The 22716-nt window shown below is 45.0% G+C and overlaps 1 protein-coding gene across 1 annotated transcript in view; it reads right to left on the bottom strand.

Annotated features, from left to right (window-relative positions):
* dnal1 (dynein, axonemal, light chain 1) overlaps positions 1-22716 on the bottom strand; it is a 91952-nt gene that overhangs the window by 33257 nt on the left and 35979 nt on the right. The window contains exon 5 of the mRNA XM_073040453.1: positions 6429-6484. Coding sequence (XP_072896554.1) covers positions 6429-6484 — 56 coding nt within the window. The remainder of the gene's footprint in view (positions 1-6428; positions 6485-22716) is intronic.

The following is a 22716-nucleotide window of genomic DNA, read 5'->3' as shown; positions in this document are numbered from 1 at the left end:
TTAGCAATAAGTAGAAGATGGACAAAGGAATAGGAACAGTAGATAATACTAAAGAAAGAATATGTACACCATTGAATGAAAAATTAGAGGTCAAAGATAGGTTTCTATTGCCAGATTGTCCAGGATTGAATTGCTTGTCATACGAAGAGTGTTTGATGGCTCTGGGCCTGTATTCACTAGAATTCAGAAGAATGAGGGGTGGCCTAATTGAAACCTATCGAATGTTGAAAAGCCTTGATAGAGTGGATATGGAGAGGATATTTCCTATGGCGGGAGAGTCTAGGATCAGAGGACGCAGCCTTAAAATAGAAGGGCATCCTTTTAGAAAGGAGATGAAGATGAAATGCTTTAGCTAGAGTGGTGAACCTATGGAATTCGTTTCCACATACAGCTGTTGAGGTCCAGTCATTAGCTATTTTTAAGGCACAGGTTGATAGATTCTTGATTGTTCGCGGCAAGAAAGCAGGAGATTGAAGCTGAGAGGGAAAATGGATCATGATGGAATGGCAGAGCAGACTCAATGAGCCAAATAGCTTAATTATGCTCCTGTATCTTATGGTCTTATAATACAAATGGGGACACCAGGCTAAGTATGGAAAACAAAGTGGAAAAGTTAATAAAAGGTCAAAGAGAGAAAGAAGATGGCTCTGAGCCATCTCCTTTTCTTGCAGATACCATCAGATAGGAGGTACAGAGCCTTAAATCTCACACCACCAATTACTTCTCTGCAAACATGAGATTCCTGACCAACTGCCACAGCCTTAATCACTGCAGTTTAGCATTACTACTTTGAACACTGCACAAAATTGACATTTTTGTTCTAATTATATCCTTTCTTGTAAAAATTCCGTGTAGTTTATGCTTATTTTATCTTTTTCTTATGAATGTTGCTTGTATGATGCTATGTACCTGGAATGCAGCTACAAGTACTTGTGCATATAACAATAAATTTGACTTTTTTATAGTGTTGAAGTTAACAAGAGAAACCTCAATGTCTTCGATATTAACAAATATGGATAGTAAGAGGGCTGGGCTAAATAAAGATTAAAATAGGAATCTATGCATGGAGCCAGAGATCATGGCTGAAACACATATTAGTATCTATTATTCATCAGGCAGAGGACAGTACCAACATCTCAGCAAAAGTGGAGTAGTAGATCAGAATCAGATTTAATTTCTCTGGCATATGCTGTGAAATTTCTTGTCCATGCGACAGCAGTACAATGCAATACACAATAATGGAGAGAAAAAAAAGCTGACCCGGTATAGAATCTGGGCCATTCCTTCAGTAGCAGAGACACAGCAAAGTGTTTCACCTTGTCTGCTTGGGCCATGTCCCCTTTCACAAATGCTGACCAAACAGTATCTATGCACAGGTCATCTCACTGATCGGTGGCCACTTCCCCAGAACTCAATTCCGCCAACTGCTTTCTCTTCAGAGCAGTCAGGTTACAGTAAACTTGTGGAATGGCACCATCAGAAGCTCCCAAATGATCTACTGCTTGATTTTGCCCTTGCCTTTCTTCTGCATTTCCCGTGATGGAAAACTGGCACATTGCTTTCACTCCAGGGGCAGGAATGTTCTCCCACTCTCCGTAACTCTCCAGCCTTCTATGCACACATCACAGATGGCCAGTGGCAACCAATTTTACCGAAGTCGGGACATAAGTTAGTGGGTTGTTGTCAGTCCTCACCTTGTACTTGGCACCATATAGATAGTCACTTAGCTTATCCACCACAGCCCATTTCAATGCTAGAAACTCCAACTTGTGTGTGGGGTAGTTTCGCTCAGAGGGTGACAGACTCTAGCTGACAAACTCTATGGGTCTCAACCCTGTGCCCTGATCCTAACACAGAACACCCCCTAAGCCCTCTCTGCTGGCATCCGTATGCAGTACATACGGCAATCAGGGGTCAGCAAAAGCCAGCACAGGTGCTTTCATCAGCACCTCCTTCAGCAACTTCTCATGAGAAAGGCCTCTTCTCATCTTTCTCCAAAATGCTCTGAAGAGCTAAGGTAATCTTTACCATCCTCTCCTTTCGCCCTCCTCCCTTTCTTCCCCAAGGGAAGGTAACCACACAGAAGCTGATTTAAAGGGTGACTCATTTGAGGGTAGTCCTTCATGAACCTCCGATAGTACCCACAGAATTCCAGGAACGAGCGCAGGGGGCTCACAGTTTGGGGCCTTGGTCATCTGATCACTGCCTCCATCTTAGCTGGATCCTTAGCTACTCCAATCTGTGAGACTATGGGCCCAACGTAGTTGACAGAGATTTTGCAGAACTAGCACTTGTCCAGGGAAATTTTTAACCCTTCAGTTTTCAGGCAGCCCAGCACTTTCAGTAGCCTCGCTTCATGTTCCTCCAAGGTGGAACTGAACACTATGAGATCAACCAGGTACATGAACACCTCAAGCAAGTTCATATTCCCCACCGTTTTCTCCATGACATGCTGGAAAGTCGCCAGGGCTCCTGATATGCCCTGGGGCATCATTTCAAACTGGAAGAATCCCAGTGGACATGTGAATGCCATCTCCTCTTTGTCAGCCTCACTCATAGGTATCTGATAATACCTACTTCTCAAGTCCAGCACACTGAACCACTTTACACCACTCAGGCAAGCCAATGTGTCCTGCTCGGGGACTGTACGACTGTTCAGAGTTTGATAGACTACACACATCCATACCTTCCCATTCTTCTTCCTGGCCACCACTATTGGAGACACATAGGGGTTTCTGGACTCAGTGATGATTCCAGCTTCCTTCAGCTTCCATAGGTGCTGCCAAATGTCCTCCACCTCTACAGGTGACAGTCGCCATGACCTTTCCCTGAACGGGATGTCCTCTGTCACCCAGATGGTGTGGTAAGTGCTCTTGGAACAACCCACATCAAACTTGTCAGCAGAAAAGACATTTCACAGCTTCAACATTTTCTCTATCAACTTCCAGGTACTGGGGAGTCACCAAAGTTGAATGACTCTACAGTCAACTTTCCCTTTTACGGACAGAGTTTCTCCCTGGCTTGTCTCACAGAGACACTAGACAATACCGGCACTGGAAAGAGATACACCATTGGCATTTGCCACCTGACCCTGAGGGTAATCTCCCTCTCCGAGGTATTCCTGACAATCAACGTCATTCTGTTCACTTGTATAACCGAGAGCTTCGGTTGCTCGGGCCTCACCTGTACCACAGCAGGTAAGCATGACTCCTCTTCGTGGTCTTCCGAAACATCCACCAAGAGGGCCTCAGCATCAGGCATTCTGGGAAATTTGGGGCTTCCTGAAACTCTAGCTACTTCCCCAGGCTGTAACACGACTGGTTTGGACTGGGTGTATCACACTATCTCTCATTTATGCTCATCATCCAGCCCAGTGCAGCCACACACTTCCTCAAAAGCAGCTTGGGGCAGAGGGTGAATGGACAATGTTTTCAGAAATCTCTCTCCAACTCTCTCCTTGCAGGCTCCTACTGGCCTCCCACTCACAATAAGAGTATTACTGTCACACTAGGATTTATTTTAATGAAGTAAGTAGTGTAAAATCTTTTTTTTCAAGCATTGGACATGATGAAAACTGACAAGAAAGTAGTACTGGAACAGCTGACTGAAGGATGGAAGTGCCTCCTAGGCTACTGAGAGATTCAGGAGAGAACTGCAAGGTTAGCAACTTGCTTTTTGGCATAGCAGTGGACAGAGGAAAGTGAAAATTTTACATCCTTGTCCAGAAGGAAGTCTGAGGAAAATCTGGATCAGAATAATTTTTAAAATGGTAATCAATAAAAATTATTAATAGTAACCTTCAGAAATCTGAATAAAGGAGAGCTATCATTGGATTTTTAGAGGCAAACTAGGTTTCACTAACTAAGTGTTTAGACAGGGAAAGTCTATGAAAGTAATGCAAAGTAATTCCACAGATTCATCACTCTCTGGCTAAAAAAATTCCTCCTTACCTCTGTTCTAAAAGGTCGCCTCTCAATTTTGAGGCTGTGCCCTCTAGTTCTGGACACCCCCACTAGAGGAAACATCCTATCTAGTCTGTTCAGCACTTAGTAGGTTTCAATAAGATCCCTCCACATTCTTCTAAATTCCGGTGATTACAGGGCCCAAAGCTGTCAAACACTCCTCATATGTTAATCCCTTCATTTCCAGAATCATCCTCGTCTAACGCGCTGTAAGGTTTCACTGTTAATGTAATGGCCGCTCTGTAATGTTCCACTGCTAAGGTAGTGGGTTTCTCTGTAGCATCAATGTTTGGGTTATGACTAGAGATAATGGGGACTTTGGAATGTATGTTAGCTGATGAGCAGGATGTTCTTTCTTGTGGGTCTGGGAGTAGGGATTTAGTAGAGGAAAGAAGAATTGAATGGAGAGAGTGGGTAGACCTCCAGACGGAGTGGAGGAGCAGCGAGGGTCCAAGGGTCGGCTACGCTTGGAGGAGGTCGACGGAGAACAAGTGAATGGAACCATGAGCTCCAACGTTGCGCATTTGACTGTTTCATGAGAATGGGCAGGTGGCTGATGTGGTGAGAGCCATCAGGTTGCAGTATCCCGTAGCGACAGGTGCAAGAAAAAGCCTGTGCATATCTGGTGTAGTGGTCTGTGACGCTCAAGGCATTTGCCGTGTTGCTGGCATCGGGTTCTGTTGACAGGAAATCCATACACTCCAGATCCACGGGGACCCGCACTCTGCAAGTGGAACAAGGGAGCTGCCTACGTAGGCAGCATCTTCCGCCGTATGCATTGAATGCACGACTTGCAGTATTCTTCGATCTCTGACTTAAAACCGGACTCTGAGCAATCCATAGGTCTTTTCAACCCCCAAATGTCCAGAATCATCATGAAGTGATTTCAATGCAATCCTCCGATACTTCTCAGACAGAACCAGCTGGCAAGGCCAAGGTCAGTCTGGGGGTGATATGACCCGGTACAGGATCTGGTTCCCCAGCTCCAACCGAGGCCATTATTTCAGTAATGGAGCTTGCAGGCCTCCACGAGCCTCCTCACAAGAGGGGTGTTGGTCCCCATCAGAACTGAAACGCTATTGTTCTTGCAAAACAAAGTCTCTAATCCAGGTGTAAAAAGCAGTGACACAGCTCCCCAAAACAGTAGGAGTCATACTCTGCTCCCCTGGTGCTACGTAGGCCAGGCTATCTGGTGGTCTCCTAATTCTCTGAGACCTCTGCACCCACTCACCTATCTCTTCAGGTTCAGACACTACTTCAGATAAGTCTTCGGTGGTAAGTCGCCCTCATCAGTCCCAAAGCAAAGGTCAATGGGCAACCTCGCCTTGCGCCCAAACATCAGATAGTATGGTCAGTACCCAGTAGCTTCAACAAAAGATGGAGGGGCGGGCACGTCTTACGAGACTGTTGGAGACCCCAAGCAATCAGGTCCTGAGACAGGGCACCCCTGGCTATCTGGTCCACTCTTAACTAATCCACCTCAGCTGCATGAATGACCCCTCTGCGCTGCAAGCAACCTAGCTGCCTCTCTAGCCAAAAAATAAAAGCAGAAAGCTTCTCCCCCACCTCACTGACAATCAACACTAGTGCACATCAAGGTTGCACATTTAGCATACTGCTCTACTCTCACAATTGTGTGGCTCGGCACAGCTCAAACAGCATCTATAAATTTTCCAATGACACAACCATTATTGACAGAATTTCAGATGGTGATGATAAGGAATACAGGAGTGAGATGGATCAGCTGGTCGAGTTGTGTCACAATAACCTTGCACTCAACGCTAGACCAAGGAACTGATTGTGGACCAGGAAAAAGTTGAAGGATAGCACACCAGTCCTCATTGGGGGATCAACAGTGGAAAGGGTGAGCAGTTTCAAGTTCCTGGGTGTCAACATATCTGAAGATCTATCCTGGATCCAACTTACTGATGCAATTACAAAGAAGGCACACCAGCAACTATATTTCATTTGGAATTTGAGGAGACTTACCAAAGACTTTCAAAAATTTATACACAGAGAGCATTAACTGGTTGCTTCACCGTCTGGGGACACTGCATGGAATCGGAAAGAACTGTAGAAAGTTGTAAATGTAGCTAGTTTCATCATGGGCACAAGCATCCCGAGTCAAGGACACCTTCAAAAGGAAATGCCTCAGGAATGTGGCATCCATCATTAATAACCCCCATCATCCAGGACGTACCATCTTTTTGCTACCATCAAGGAGGTGGTACTGAAGCCTGAAGAGTGAGTGAGTGAGGAGAGAGTGAGAGAGAGAGTGAGGAGAGAGCGCAAGAGAGATGAGAGTATATGAGTGCATATTGAAAATTACTGCTAACACCAAACAAATTTCATAACATATACCAGTGATATCAAACCTGATTCCGACTTTACTACACCATTACAGAAAGAAGTTTAGATTTTAATTAAGGACGTTAGAATCAAATGGTCAATCTGTTATTCACTTACCAGACCATTCAAATTCTTTATGTTGTTTCTTCCGAGAGATAGAATTTTCAGTTTCTCTGGAAAACACAATAGTTCAGTATTACGTTTAATTTTACAATAATCAGCATGGATATGTCAGCATGTTCATCAAACCATCCAATCATGGTTGGGCATGTCACTTAGCACTCTCCCCTGCCCACTTTAATCTTATGGAACAAAAATCTTATGGAACAAAAACAAAACAAAAAACTTGTTTGTTATGTCTCCCCTCTCGCTGTGAAATGGGGCACCTCTTTTTCCTTTATTAGGGAGGGAGAGAGCCTGTGGTATGTCGAATTACCGGGTGAACGAGTAGTCTTTCAGGTAGGGAGAGGGAGGCACTGGGGGGAGCTTTGGGGTTTGAACATTTAACTGTCATTCATTCTTTGGGGCACTCCTCTTTTCGTGGACATTTGCAAAGAAAAAGAATTTCAGGATGTATATGTATACATTTCTCTGACATTAAATGTACCTATTGACCAATTGATTGAAAGTTTGGCTGAATGTCAGCAAGACTAAGGAGCTGAATATTGACTTCAGGGGAACGAAACCAGAAGTCCATGAGCCAGTCCTAACTGGGCAATCAGAGGTGGAGAGAGGAAGCAACTTTAAGTTCCTCAGACCTTCAGAGGATCCCAGGTACTCACATTTAATTGACTCTGCCTCCCATTGTTTCTCCCGTCGAGCTCTGAGGGTGACACTCTCCGCCATGAGAAGGTACCTGGCATCCCTGTCACAATCACTTCCACACCTCCGGGACACCTTTTTCTCCGTTTGCAATGGACCTGTCCATTATTTCATCCTACGTCGGATCCATGCGTGCAATCGCCATTTCTTTGACTTTATCACTCCCTGCAAGGATCGCAGGATCTTCCATCTGCAGACCCCAGAGCATGGACTTCGTATCACGGCCTCAGGCCCGGCCGTCAATCTCGGCTGCCCCAGCAACCCACGGCATATTCAAAACCCGGATTCCAGCACCATCAACACGGGTTCCAACGACCATGGATTGGCCTCAGCCGTCAATCTCGGCTACCTCAGCAACCCACGGCATATTCAAAACCCGGATTCCAGCACTATCACCACATATTCCAACGACCATGGATTGGCACCGGCCGTCAATCTCGGCTGCCCCAGCAACCCAGGGCATATTCAAAACCCAGATTCCAGCACCATCAACACGGGTTCCAACGACCACGGACAGCTTCAAAGTGATTGCGCAACCACCGACTGCGACTCCAGCCTTGAACTCCAGGCCGAGTCTTCACATGCTGCGATTGTGACTCCTGTCTCCCCTTCCCCCACCACCACTCTGCAATCCCCTCTCCCTCAGATCCCATTGTCAGCTCCTGGGCCCTCAGAGGCTCCATCTTCCTCTCACCCCAACCCTTCCCTCTCCACTGACACTACCAGCCTCCCTCCCCCCTCTGATCCCATCTCTCATCCGTGCCGGGTCTTTACCATTCCCTCCAATCTTCAACTCTCTGAGGCAGAGCGCTCTGTCCTCAGTAAGGGCCTCAGCTTTGTCCCCTTCGCCCACACCTCAGTGAGTTCCGTGTACGCCATGATGCTGAACTCTTCTTCCACTGGCTCTGTCTCTGAGCTTACTTCTTTGGCAAGGACTCTCCTACCCCCACCGATGACCCCTTCTCCTGTCTTCAACCCTCCTCCTCTTCATGGACGCTTCGCTCTGGTCTTCTGCCTGCTCTGGATCTCTTTATTGCTAATTGCCGATGGGACATCAACTGTCTCGACTTCACCACACCCTGTTCCAATTCCAACCTCACTCCTTCCGAACGCTCTGCTCTCCGCTCCCTCTGTACCAATCCCAACCTCACTATAAAACCCGCTGATAAGGGGGGAAGCTGTTGTTGTCTGGCGTACTGACCTCTACCTGGCCGAGGCACAGCCACAACTCTCTGATACCTCCTCTTATTTACCCCTTGATCATGACCCTACTAAGGAGAACTAGGCCACTGTCTCCTATACCATCACCAACCTTATCAGCTCTGGGGATCTCCCATCCACTGCCACCAACCTCGCAATTCCCACACCCTGCACTTCCCGTTTCTACCTCCTACCCAAGATCCACAAACCTGCCTGTCCAGGTAGACCTATTGTCTCAGCTTGCTCCTGCCCCACCAAACTCATTTCTGCATACCTTGACACTGTTTTATCCCCTTGTTCAATCTCTTCCCACTTACATTCGTGACACTTCTCACGCTTTGTATTTTTTCAATGATTTTAAGTTCCCTGGCCTCCACCGCCTTATTTCCACCATGGACATCCAGTCCCTATATACCTCCATCCCCCAGCTGGACGGTCTCAAAGCTCTTCGCTTCTTTTTGGATTCCAGACCTAACCAATTACCCTCTACCACCACTCTCCTCCATCTAGAGGAATTAGTTCTTACTCTCAATAATTTCTCCTTTGGCTCCTCCCACTTCCTCCAAACTAAAGGTGTAGCCATGGGCACCTGCATGGGTCCCAGTTATGCCTGCCTTTTTGTTGGCTTTGTGGAACAGTCCATGTCCCAAGTCTATATGGGTATCCGTCTCCCTCTTTACCTTCGCTACATCGACGACTGCATTGGTGCTGCCTCCTGCATGCATGCTGAGCTCGTTGATTTCATTAACTTTGCCTCCAATTTTCACCCTGCCCTCAAATTTACCTGGTCCATTTCCGACACCTCCTTTCCTTTTCTTGATCTTTCTGTCTCCATCTCTGGAGACGGTTTATCTACTGATATCTACTATAAGCCTACAGACTCTCACAGCTACCTGGACTATTCCTCTTCCCACCCTGTCTCTTGCAAAAATGCTATCCCCTTCTCACAATTCCTCCGTCTCCGCCGCATCTGCTCTCAGGATGAGGCTTTTCATTCCAGGACGAAGGAGATGTCTTCCTTTTTTAAACAAAGGGGCTTCCCTTCGTCCACCATCAACTCTGCTCTCAAACGCATCTCTCCCAGTTCCCGCACACCTGCCCTCACCCCATCCGCTTGCCACCCCACTCGGGATAGGGTTCCCATTGTCCTCACCTACCACCCCACCAGCCTCCAGGTCCAACGTATAATTCTCTGTAACTTCCACCACCTCCAACGGGATCCCACTACCAAGCACATCTTTCCCTCCCCCTCCCTTTCTGCTTTCCGCAGGGATCGCTCCTTATGCGACTCCCTTGTCCACTCGTCCCCCCCATCCCTTCCCACCGATCTCCCTCCTGGCAGTTATCCTTGTAAGCAGAACAAGTGCTACACCTGCCCTTACACTTCCTCCCTCACCACCATTCAGGGCCCCAGACAGTCCTTCCAGGTGAGGTGACACTTCACCTGTGAGTCGGCTGGTGTGGTATACTGCGTCCGGTGCTCCCGGTGTGGCCTTTTATATATTGGTGAGACCCGACGCAGACTGGGAGACCGTTTCGCTGAACACCTACGCTCGGTCCGCCAGAGAAAGCAGGATCTCCCAGTGGCCACACATTTTAATTCCATGTCCCATTCCCATTCTGATATGTCTATCCATGGTCTCCTCTACTGTCAAGATGAAGCCACACTCAGGTTGGAGGAACAACACCTTATATACCGGCTGGGTAGCCTCCAACCTGATGGCATGAACATTGACTTCTCTAACTTCCGTTGATGTCCCTCCTCCCCTTCTTACCCCATCCCTGACAATATTTAGTTGTTTGTTTTTTTCTCTCTCTCTGCCCATCACTCTGCCTGTTCTCCATCTCCCTCCGGTGCTCCCCCCTCCCCCTTTCTTTCTTCCAAAGCCTCCCATCCCATGATCCTTTCTCTTCTCCAGCTCTGTATCACTTTCGCCAATCACCTTTCCAGCTCTTAGCTTCATCCCACCCCCTCCGGTCTTCTCCTATCACTTCGATTTCCCCCTCCCCCCCACTACTTTCAAATCTTTTAGTATCCTTCCTTTCAGTTAGTCCTGATGAAGGGTCTCGGCCCAAAATGTTGACAGTGCTTCTCCTTGTTGACAGATGCTGCCTGGCCTGCTGACCAGCATTTTGTGTGTGTTGTTTTAAGTTCCTCAGTGTTACCATTTCAGAGGACCTGTCCTGAGCCCAGCACATTAGTGCAATTAGAAACAAAGCAGAGCAGTGCCTCTACTTAGAAGTTTGTGAAGATTCGACATGTTCAATAGGTACATTTAATGTCAGAGAAATGTATACAATATACTTATTTTTGTTTGCAAATATCCACGAGAAGAGTGGAGTGCCCCAAAGAATGAATGGCAGTTAAACGTTAGAACCCCAAAGTTCTCCTCTCCCACACATAAGCAGCAGCAAGGCAACGACCCCCACCCACCAGCAAAAAAGCATCGGTCCCCCCCCCGCACTGATCACTCAAGTGTGTAGCAAAGCATCAATAAAGATAGACTTGCAGAACACAAAGACTTCTCATTCACCTGGTAATTTGACATACCACAGGTTCTCTCTCCCTAATAAGGGAAAAAGAGGTGTCCCTGTTTCACAACGAGAGGGCAGACATAACAAACAACCTGCCGATTCATGGCATTAAAAGTTGGATGCGTCGCTTTTTTCGAGCTCTGTGCCCAAAGACCCAAAGTCAGCATATAACTCCAGGTCAGGGTCTTCAAAAGAACCCCAAAAAGGGAAAAGAGATATTAAATATAGAAATAGAGCTGCTTCCAAAGATGCAAGCAGAGGAGTTGCCGTTAGGCGCCATCATCCTAAGCTCCCCCCTCCACCGAATCTCCTTCCTATATGCTGTTTTGTCAGATTCAGTCAACAACAGTGGTGCTGTCAGCAAAAGGTAATTATGGCATTGGAGCTGTGCTTAACCTCACAGTCATAAGTATAAAGCGAGTAGAACAGGGGGCTAAGCACACAGACTTGTGGTGCACCTGTGCTGTTGGTGACTGTGGAAGAGATGCTGCTGACAATCTGAACTGACTGGGGTCTGCAAGTGAGGAAATTGAGGATCCAGTTGCACAAGGAGATATTAAAAATAGGTCTTGCAGCTTATTGATTAGCTTTGAGGGGATGATAGTACTGAATGCAGAGCTACAGTCAAGAGCACCCTGATGTACGCATCTTCACTGCCTGGATGTTCCAGGATTGAGTGAAGAGCCTATGAAATGGCATCGCCTGTTGACCTGTTGTGATGGTAAGCTAAGTGGAGTGAATCCAAGTCGCTGCACATCAATTAATGAATAAATAAAGGTGCAGCCAGACACCATTGTGTAATTGATCTACATTAATCCCACTGAAAATCTAGCTGCTCTGCCAGTGTAGTCTTCTCATGCAGGTGTAGAAACTCCGAGTTAAACCGAAGTCAATGAGGACAGGATCACAGTAAGATTAACCGTTTACTGTTCACTCTTCCACATTAACGTATGGTGAAAACTGTTGATAAAACAATATAAAATATATACAGTATTTGTTTCCTTCTTGGCATCACATTTACATCATAAATACTTGTAAAACTACAACAAACTATATTACATTAAAGTCTCATTAAAGTACAACATACATTCAGAATCTACCTCGCCATCAACAACTTTAAATACACTTCAACACAAACTATCCAGCAACGCTTTCAATAGCACAAGAAAATAAACTTTATCAACCGTCATTACTTTTAACAGAATCAGCATTAATATTTTTACTTCAACATATCGACTGACTTATGAACTTATGGCGTTGCTTCTATGATGTTTCTTAGTGCGTAGAAATGGAACTTTTCTCGCGCTGATCCTGCATACTCAAGCCCCTGCCTTCCTGTTTCTCCAAACTGGTATTTACTCACAAGATGTGGCAAAACTGGGTGTGACGTCATCGCATGCGATACATCACAGATAATGAATTTACCTTCAACAACTGCAACGTAGTTATCAACCTTAACTTTAACTAGAAAATAATTTCAAATGAATTCCTAAAGCGAAAATGTAATAAAGCTAAACAAATGCATTAAGGGCAACACAGCCAGATCTTTTGAATGCTAGGAAAGTAACTGAGGAAAATTTTGCAACCCACAAATCCAACGGAAGCACAACTTCCCACCATAATTCAGCTGTGGGAGGCTCAGGGAAACTTGTATTGAGCCAGTTTGTTCTATAAGAGTTCGATGGGGCAGTGTACAATAGTACAATAGATTTTCCAAATCTGTCAACTGGGATTACACTGTAGAAGTTTTGGCAAGGCAAGGGTTAACAATGTCCAGACAAGTTTAGATTGCAACCAAAGTGCAGAGAGCCCAGGCAAGAAAGGTCTTTGAGGAGAAAAAGGAACTAATGCTTTCAGAGATGAATAAACTCTTCTTGAGCTTCCAGCCAGGCACAAGTATCGACTTTAACCGATCTTTCAATGACAAACTCTGCCATCTTCATCAGGGATGATATCTCTGCAAGTCTAGTCCGCTGGTATATATACACTCCTGTCATCCGTCGCTCCTGAACAGTTAGTCCTCATCCAATCAGGTTTCCACTGTTCCACCTTGTTTACAATTGAATTCCAGCTCTTACTTGGAGCAAGACATTTATCTTTGTTAAAATTCCTTTCCTCTAGTTTTATTTCGAAGGCTTCCTTCACCTGATGGTCCCAGAAACCATTGGTAAGCACAGTAGTTACGTACCGAAGTCAATTTGCTATTGTGAAATTGGCAGTAGCAGAATATTGCATTTGTAATGGCTATAGGATTGACTTTGACTGCATAAAACTACTGATTGGATGAGGTCTAACCAATCAGGAGAGACAGATGATGGGGAGGGGTGGGGGGTGAGGGTGGTATGTATAACACTGGACTAGACGTGTGTAGGCATCATCCCTGAAGATGATGGCAGAGTTTGTCATTGAAAGATCGGTTACAATCGATACCTGTACCCGACTGGAAGCTGAGAAGAGTTTATTTGTCTCTGAAGTGCATAGCCTCCCTTTACAGAGCAGATTCCTGAAGCCATTTTCACTTACTGGAGATGAGATAAGAATATAACAGAAGGATGTGAAACACACACACTAAGGGGCAATTGCTTTACTATCTTCAAAGTATCATCGGTTGCCAGCTTATAGTTTCTATTAACTTTTAATAACTGTATTGTGAATGGCGATTTGTCTTGCAAGCAAGGATTTGAAACATATGCAGCTTACCAAATGGTCAGTATCTGTAACTGCCAGTCAATTCTGTATAAAAATGGCATTTCTCTGTTCACTTCAGAACAGTGTGGTGATAGGGACCTCGCTGTTCTCCTTGTGCACAAGTAAAATAAACTATGATGCGTGTGTTCAGGTAATCGGCGATGACAGTTACTCAGAGGTACCAGCAAGATGGCTAGACCCTTAACTTTGTTGTACAGGAGAAAGGAATTCAGCCCTGGTAACTGATCAATTCTAAATTCTAGGCAGTTCATATTTGAGGAAGGGACTGAGACTGCTGCTGGAACACAAGTTTCCTCCAGTGTGACACACACAAAATGCTGGAGGAACTTGCAGGTCAGATAGTATCTATGTAAATGAATAAACAGTCAATGTTTTGGCTCCCAGTAGCACTATGGGAGACAAAAGGCAGAAGGATGCAGAGGAGATGAGCAAAATGTTGACCTAAATTGAACTGATCTAGAAGCAGCTCTATGAAAATGTTTCCCTCATACTAGATTGGCATAAGATACAGCACCATAGAAAACACAATGATGGTAATGAATACGTAGAACGTGTGCGTAAATGTTTTCAAAAGTATTCAGATTAATTCTGAAAGTGGGGATGCCTGTTTTAATAAATGGCATTTAAAATAAATTACATACTGTTACAAAACATATACTGTTACTTGTGTGAGATGAGAAGAGCTAAATAAAATTTGTGGAATATTGCCAAAAGCAATTAAAACATCATAAGATTAAAGCTGTTAAGGGGAATGAGGACAATACTTGCGTGAGTCTTCCCAGGCTGCTCCACTATAGCCTCTGGGCAATATTGTATGTCATTTCAAAACTACTGCAACAGTTGTCCTATACAATTTTAACACAGTTTTGTTTTATATTTAACTAAATTGACAGTGACCAAATTTTGGCTAATCATTACCAGATTAACTTCTGTTTAAAATTTCACTGTTAACGTTATCTGTTTTATATACATATACTCCTGTCACCCACCTGATACTGTATTATTTCTGTTTTCAACAGCATATTTATATTTTAGATAATGCTATTCTAAATATGTGATTTTATAATTCATTGATTCATGTAAACAAACACAGAAATGGCGATAGTGGACATGGTAGGGGTAGAACATAGGGATGTCCTTGAAGGGTATGTTTTTGTTTTTGAACAGCTTGGGCACTGACTCAAAAGATACCCTCAGCACCAAGACAACTTAGTTAACAGTTTTTGCTTCACCCGCCACCAGCACCACAGACACCACAGTTTATTTATAATAATTCTTTCCCAAATTGTGCTTAAGAACTTGTACAACAATAATTTTGCCCATTGTATTACCCCTCAACCATCAGGCTCGTGAACCAGTGGGGATAACTTCATTTAACTTCACTTGCCCCATCACTGAATGGTTCCCACAACCTATAGACTCATTTTCAATCATTCTTCATCTTATATTCTCGATATTTAGTCATTGAAAAGTAACAGGACCTTTGGCCCATCTAGTCTGTACCAAGCTATTTAAAATACCTACTCTTATTGACCTGCACTGGGACCATACCCCTACAATCAATGTACCTATCAAAACTTCTCTTAAACATTGAAATCATGATTGCATGTATCACTTGCACTGGCAACTCATTCCCCAATCTCACGACCCTCTGAGTGAACGCAGAATGTTGTAAATCTAGTCAGCTTCATCTTGGGGTACTAGCTTACAAAGTACCCAGGACATCTTCAGGGAGCGGTGCCTCAGAAAGACAGCATCCATTATTAAGGACCTCCAGTACCCTTTTCTCACTGTTGCATGCCGGTGATAATAAACCTGATTCTGATTCATGTTCCTCTCAAACTTCTCACCTTTCACCCTTAACCTATGACCTTTAGTTACAGTTCCAGTGGAAAAAGCCTGCTTGTATTTACCCTATCCATACCCCTCATTATTTTGTATATTTCTATCAAATCTCCTCTCAGTCTTCTATGTTCAAAGGAATAAAGTCCCAACCTATTCAATCTTTCCATATAACTCAAGTCCTCCAGACATGGCAACATCCTTGTAAACTTTCTCTATGCTCTTTCAGCCTTACTTACATCTTTCCTGTAGGTAGGTGACCAAAGCTGCACACACTGTTCCAAATTAGGCCTCACCAATATCTTATACAACTTCTAAATTACCGTAGATGTCGGATTATAAGCCGCTACTTTTTTCCCACATTTTGAACAGCTTTGAACACTGCGGCCTTTACTACGGTGCGGCTAATGCATGTTTTTTTTTCATGCCGCCAAAAACATTTTGCCTCGTAACAGTAGACCAATAAAATTGATGAGTAGTTCACAGAGGTCCAATGAAATTGTACGATAAATCAAGCGCACTTTCACAATTAAATTATTGTAAATCAGTCATTTGTACTCACCCTCATCAACATGGAAAACACTCGAAGAAAAGCATTGTGCTGCCTTTATGGCAGTTATTTAGTTTATAATATTTTCGCTTAGTAATTCATTTGTTAGTATTTTCTAGTTAAAGTTAGAAGTGTTTTAAGTATATTTGTTTTCTGTACTACATCCCGGGATGCTATGACGTCACATCCGGTTTCGCCGCGTCTTGTGGGAAATACCGGTTTGCGATAAACGGGAAGGTGGGGGGGAGCACATTAGCCGAGCACATTACCCGAGCGAAAACGCTGCTTTTAAGTTAAAGGCGATCAATAACTTTTCCTGGTAGGCTGCAGTATATATATTTTTTACCAGTCGTTAGGAGATATTGGAATGTTGTTCGGTAAAAAAGTATACACAACGTAATTTGTGTGTTACCGATACGTATGTATATTTAAAAGTAGCCGCGTTACAGGCACGGTTCAAAAAAAAGCATTTGCAATATGTATTTGTTTATGTTACCATATGGATTTAATTAAAAGTTAAAAAATCCTCACGTGTAATATCTTTCTGTGTAAATATCTCATATTACAACGTGGGACACCTGTGGCCGAAAATCCGGTGCGGCTTGTACAAGTACAAAATTGATTTTCTTTCTAAAATTAGAGCCAGCAGCTTTTAATCAGGTGCGCTCTGTAGTCCGGAATCTACGGTACATCCCATCTCCTGTACTCAGTACTTTGATTTACGAGGACCAATGTGCCAGAAGTTTTCTTTACGAACCTCTCAACCTGCGATGCCACTGATCCAGTTAATCACATTATCATCCAGATTGTTGATATAAATGACAAACATCACTAATCCTGTGGCACACCTCTAGTCACAGAGTTGACCATCTACTACCACTCTCTGGCTTCACCCACAAAGCCAATGTTTAATTCAATTTACTACCTTATCTAGTGTGCTTCTAGTGTGGCAGTGTATCGGGTGTGCTTGTCACTCTCACTTTCAGCTTCCACTGCTGGCTAGTAGCCTGTGAAAAGGAAAGATGAACGTGCAAGTCTCTCCTTGCCAGTATATAGCCTCTCCAACAGGAAGCCTCATGTACTGCCTCCTTGCAGGCAACACACAGAAACTGAACTCCTTTTGGACTCAGGCTGAACTACAGAGGATGGGGAGGAGGTTTGACCCCTGCACATGTAGTACACAGGCCCACTAGTATGTGGACACACCCTGATGCTCGTGAACCAGATCCCCAACTATGGGTAAATAGCCACTGCCTTGTGGGCAGCCTTGGGGGAGACGAAGGCTATGGGAGTAAACCCAGACAGCAAAATTGGAGTGGAGCCCCAAAGGTGACTGGACGTTATTGAACATCCTTCTGGTAGCCGGGGGCCAAGCTGGTGCCAAATGTATTTCTATATAAGCTTTCCTTTGGACTACAATGGCGAGGCTGAGAGGAGGATCTTGACGATTGGGCATCTAAAGATTTCCATAACTTCCACCCAAACTTGAGACGATGATGAGCCTCATCCATTGTCCTTCAAGACAGACTGATACAAAACACCACCTCATCTTGAATGCAGAGCAACTGGACCTTCTTGACCTCCCATGAGGGAACTTGTCAAATGCTTTGCTAAAGTCTGTGAAGACAACATCCACTGCCTTGCTTTCACCAACTTTCCTGGTAACTTCCTCGAAAAGCTCGACAAGATTGGTTAGACACAACCTACCATGCACAAAGCTGTGCTGACTATCCTTAATCAGTCCATATCTATACAAATACTCATATATCCAGTCCCTTAGAATACCTTCCAGTAACTTTCCCATTACTGATGTCAGGTTTATTTTTAAACCTTTCTTAAACAGCAGAACAGCATTAGCTATTCTCCAATCCTCCAGCACCTCGCCTGCCAGTAAATTAGGCTAGGGTCCTAGTAATTTCTGTACTTGCCTCTCACAGGGTCCAAGGGAACACTTTGTCAGTCCCTGGTGATTGATCCACCTTAATTTGCCTCAAACAGCAAACATCTCTACCTCTGCAATATGTATAGAGCCCATAAAGTTGATGCTGTTTTTCTTTACGTCTATAGAATCTGTGTCCATCTCCTGAGTAAATACAGATCTCCCCCATCTCTTTAGGCTCAATGCATGGATTACCATTCTGATCTTACAGATGACTAAGTTTGTCTTGCAATCCTTTTGCTCTTAACATATCTGCAGAATCCCTTAGGAATCTATTTTACCTTGTCTGCTAAGTCAGCCTCCTGATTTCTCTCTCTAAAGTGTTCTCTTGCATTTCTTATACTCTTAAAGCACTAATTTGTTCCTATCTGCCTATACCTGCAACACAACTTTTTATTAAAACCATACCTCAATATCTCTTGAAAACTAGGTTGCCCATACCTGTTATCTTTACCTTTTATTCTGACAGGCACACACAAGTTTTATGCATTAAAATTTTCACTTTTGAAGGCCTCCTACTTACAAAGAACACCTTTGCCAGAAAACAGCTTGTCCCAATCCCCACTTGCCAGATCAGTTCTGATAGCATCAAAATTGGCCTTTCTCCAATTTAGAATCTGAACACATGGACCAGACCCATCTTTTTGCATATTTACTTTGAACCTAATGGCACTGTGATCACTATGCAAAGATCACTACACAAACTTCTGTCACCTGCCCTGTGTCATTCTGTAACAGCAGTTCAAGTATCGCACACTCTCTCGTTGGGACTTCCACATACTGATTAAGGAAACTTTTATGATAACATTTAACAAACTCTATCCCATCTTGTCCTTTTACAATATGGGATTTTACAATATTTCCACAACATGTGGAAAGTTAAATGCATCTACTATAAGAACCTTATGTTTCATGCAACAGTCTATGATCGCTCTAGAAATTTGTTCCTCTAAATCCCACGGGCTGTTGGGTAGTCTGTATTATAGCCCAATTAACATGGTAATACCTCTCCTTTTTTTAAAACACAGTTCCACCCATAATGCCTCACTAGACTAGTTCTCCAGTCTGTACTGATGGAGCACTGCCAAGACATTTTCCCGACTAGTAACGCCACCCCTTCCCCTTTAATCCCTCCCGCTCCATCACGTCCTGAAACACCCTAACAACCAGATGAACTCAATGCCTTTTATGCCTGCTTTTAACTTTCAGCTGTCAAGATCGCTGCTGCACCTGATAACCCTGTGATCTCAGTCTCAGAGGCTGATGTTAGATTGATAAGGTACCCCATGCAAGGCTTATTGAGAAAGTAAGGAGGTGTGGGATCCAAGGGGACATTGCTTTGTGGTTCTAGAACTGGCTTGCCCACAGAAGGAACAGAGTGGTTGTAGACGGGTCATATTCTACATGGAGGTTGGTCACTAGTGGAGTGCCTCAGGGATCTGTTCTGGGACCCTTACTCTTCGTAATATTTATAAATGACCTGGATAAGGAAGTGGAGGGATGGGTTAGCAAATTTGCTGATGACACAAAGGTTGGAGGTGTTGTGGATAGTGTGGAGGGCTGTCAGACGTTACAGCGGAACATTGATAGGATGCAAAACTGGGCTGAGAAGTGGCAGATGGAGTTCAACCCAGGTAAGTGTGAAGTGGTTCATTTTGGTAGGTCAAATATGATGGCAGAATACAGTATTAATGGTAAGATGGTAAGACTCTTGGCAGTGTGGAGGATCAGAGGGATCTTGGGGTCGTAGTCCATAGGATGCTCAAAGCAGCTGCGCAGGTTGACTCTGTGGTTAAGAAGGCATATGGTGTATTGGCGTTCATCAATAGTGGAATTGAATTCAATTGAAAGTGGAAGTCAATACTCAATCTAAAGCGCAGGTATAGTAATAATCAATAAGAAATAAGCTCTATCGTTGTCTAGGGGTAATGTATATATTGTCCGCTGTATATCTAAAAGTCTCTTGCGGTCACTGCGGTTCCACCAGCTGCCGTCTTTTGGGGTGTCGCGGTGGTGCACTTTGTTGGAGATAGAGAGATAGAGATTGAATGAAACAGTTACCCGGCGGGTTTTTCCAACCTTTATGAGTTCGATCCGTCGGAGTCTCGTTGGGGGGTGGCCGTTCGCTTGTGGCCTCTCCTGTAGCTAAGGCCGTTCTTTCGTGGTGAGGTCGCCAATCCCAGGCAAGGAAAAGATGCACACGAACCCCCCCCCCCCCCCCACCGGCTGTCGCTATTAAACGCTGTCACAGGATTTCTAGCGTGTCTTCTGGTGCGTCTGGGGGGCCGTCTTTACAACCCCTCTTTTATCTGAACTGACGGGGCCTCAGATGTCAATCAGGTTGGGATGATGCAATCTCTCTCCGTCTCTCCACCCACGTTGCCCTGAGGGTATACACGTAGTACAGTTTCCAATTCACAAAGGTGTCTCCACGAGACAATGACCACAGTCGCCAGCTTTTGCCTCGCCGTGAAACGAGGGACACCGCACGTATCTTTCTCTTCTCTTGGATCATTGACCCCCCCTCCTTCACTAGGGCTCTTGCGATTCTCACAAAGGAGGGGGCTGGGGTCATAACACCTCCCCTCTTAAAAACGTTTTTACCAGCGGTTAAAACGGAGTGGTACAGAGTTTTACAGGGTTTTAGGATCTAACATAGTACAAAAGCTTTTCTTTTAACTACAGAGCTGTACCATCATACATTTTTCAGCATCTAAACAGTTAACGATTACAGTGGCACTTCCATTAATATGGTAACATCTTGTCCCTGACTAAAGGCTGGTAGCATCAGATTTCAACAGGCAGGGTTCCAAGGGGGTTGTCTTTGTTATTCACATGCTTTGTCAAAATCCTGTACAGCTGGTTTTTCTATTTAAAAATGGCGCCCCCATTAACCGTCACCTCTTTTCCGGTGAGTTCCTACGTGGGGGACCTGGGTAATTTGGCGAGGTACTCTCCCGCCTTTCCGTTCCATAAGGGTTATTCTCTCAACACCGTGCCCCAAACTTAAATCATCGTGTGAATTTCCACCCAATTCTTTAATGTTACACAGGTAGCTAACCCTTTTGTCAAGACCATGCAGGCTGATGGGTTTCAGTTCGAACCTTTCCCTCAGACCGCATTTAAAATTCGGCTTTTTCACAGCGCTCTCTTGAATAACAACAGCGTGTGGGGCACCTTTACATTCCAAATCAACCTGTAATCGATGCGCAGGCACCGTGTTACCAAGCCATCGTTTCTGTAGCCCGGTTGCTTCTTCTGACACCAATCTAAACTTTAAATTTTCTTTCTTCGATTTGGGAACTACAAACTTCCCGTTCCCTTCAATAATAATGTTTATCCCCCCATGGTCGAGTTCCACTTTAAGGTTCACCACCCCTTCGTGTACAAACACCTGGGAACCCTCCCATCCCCCAATTACCAGGGTTAACCCTGTCTTCACGGAACCCAGTCCATCTGACCCACAGGGACTGCATTCCTTTTCAACTGAATCAAATACCTCAGACTTTTTCTGAGCTCCATTACTAGGTTCAGTACCACGTGCATCCACATCTTGGACACACTCAAACAGGACATCTGCCTCTTCCAGGCTTTCAATACCCGTACCCTTTTCAAATTCTAAATTCCCCTGATCCTCCCAGTTCCTCTCTGGGCAACTCCCTTCCGGAGTAAACTCAACCCCGTGGGCTGAAACAACCTCGTCTGCCAACCCAGCAGACCTCTCCAAGGTAATGGCATCCTTTTCATCTAGGACTGCCTTCATCTCATTATCGGGAACACCTTGACAACTCTCAACTTCTTCAAACAGGGCTGCCACCCCCGACAGATCATCCATGTCCAACTCTGGACCTTTTAACAGCTTTTTCCGTTTCTCATCTTTATTTCCTACCTCTAGGACCTTTCTCTTCGCTAAGGGAAGATCTAGCTCCTCTCCCTTAACCCCTTTCACTTTACTACTCTTCGGTTTATCACCCTCAGAACCCTCGTGGTACAGGGTCGGTAGGACCGTCTCAGCCAAACCAATACTGGCCAGATTTAAACTGCTCGCTTTCTCAGCTGCCTTTCTCGACAGGCTGCGAATGCTCGCGCCTGTGGTACAGATTGGAGATGTGAGGGGCGGGGCTGCAATCCTCACAGGCTGCTTGGGCCGTGTCACCCTTGTCCAAACCTGCCCCCCGGCTAAATCATTTCCGAGGAGGACGTCCGCATCAGTTCTCGGGAATTCTGATGGCACCCCTATTTCGACTGGTCCAGATACCAGCTCACAATCCATAATTACCTGATGTAGGGGTACCATTTCTATTCTTGTACCTATCCCCTTCACGGCGACCATTCCCCTTCTCCAACCGAAATCTAGTATCTCACGGCGGATCAACGACAGCTCCGCCCCGGTGTTTCACCAGATTCGGACGGGAATGGGTGGGTCTCCCCCCTTCACAGACACGGTTCCAGGTGACAGCCAAGTCTCTGACCCCTCTCGTACTCTGTCTACCCCGGGGCTCTCTCATCGATTTACTGATAACCACAGCACACCCGATAGGGACCGCTGCTTTCCCTTTTTCTGGCTCCTTTCTCGGAGCAAAGCACCTAGAGGCAATATGTCCTCCCTTCCCACAATTAAAACAGGTCAAGTTTGGAAATCTCGGGCCGCCTGGCCTTTCTCCCTCAACCTTACCACTAGCTCCCGGCGGGACCTCTGCCTCAGCCGGAGGACTTTCTCAGTCGTTCCCACGGTCTCTCGGATAACCTTTTGGCGAGGAAAACTTTGTCCTGTGGGTTAGGGCATATTCATCTGCGAACCTAGCAAT

The sequence above is a fragment of the Hemitrygon akajei genome, chromosome 3 (assembly GCF_048418815.1).
Source record: "Hemitrygon akajei chromosome 3, sHemAka1.3, whole genome shotgun sequence".
Taxonomy (NCBI): Eukaryota; Metazoa; Chordata; class Chondrichthyes; order Myliobatiformes; family Dasyatidae; genus Hemitrygon; species Hemitrygon akajei.
The sequence above is the reverse complement of the archived record's forward strand: the minus strand, read 5'-3'. Positions and strand labels throughout refer to the sequence as shown.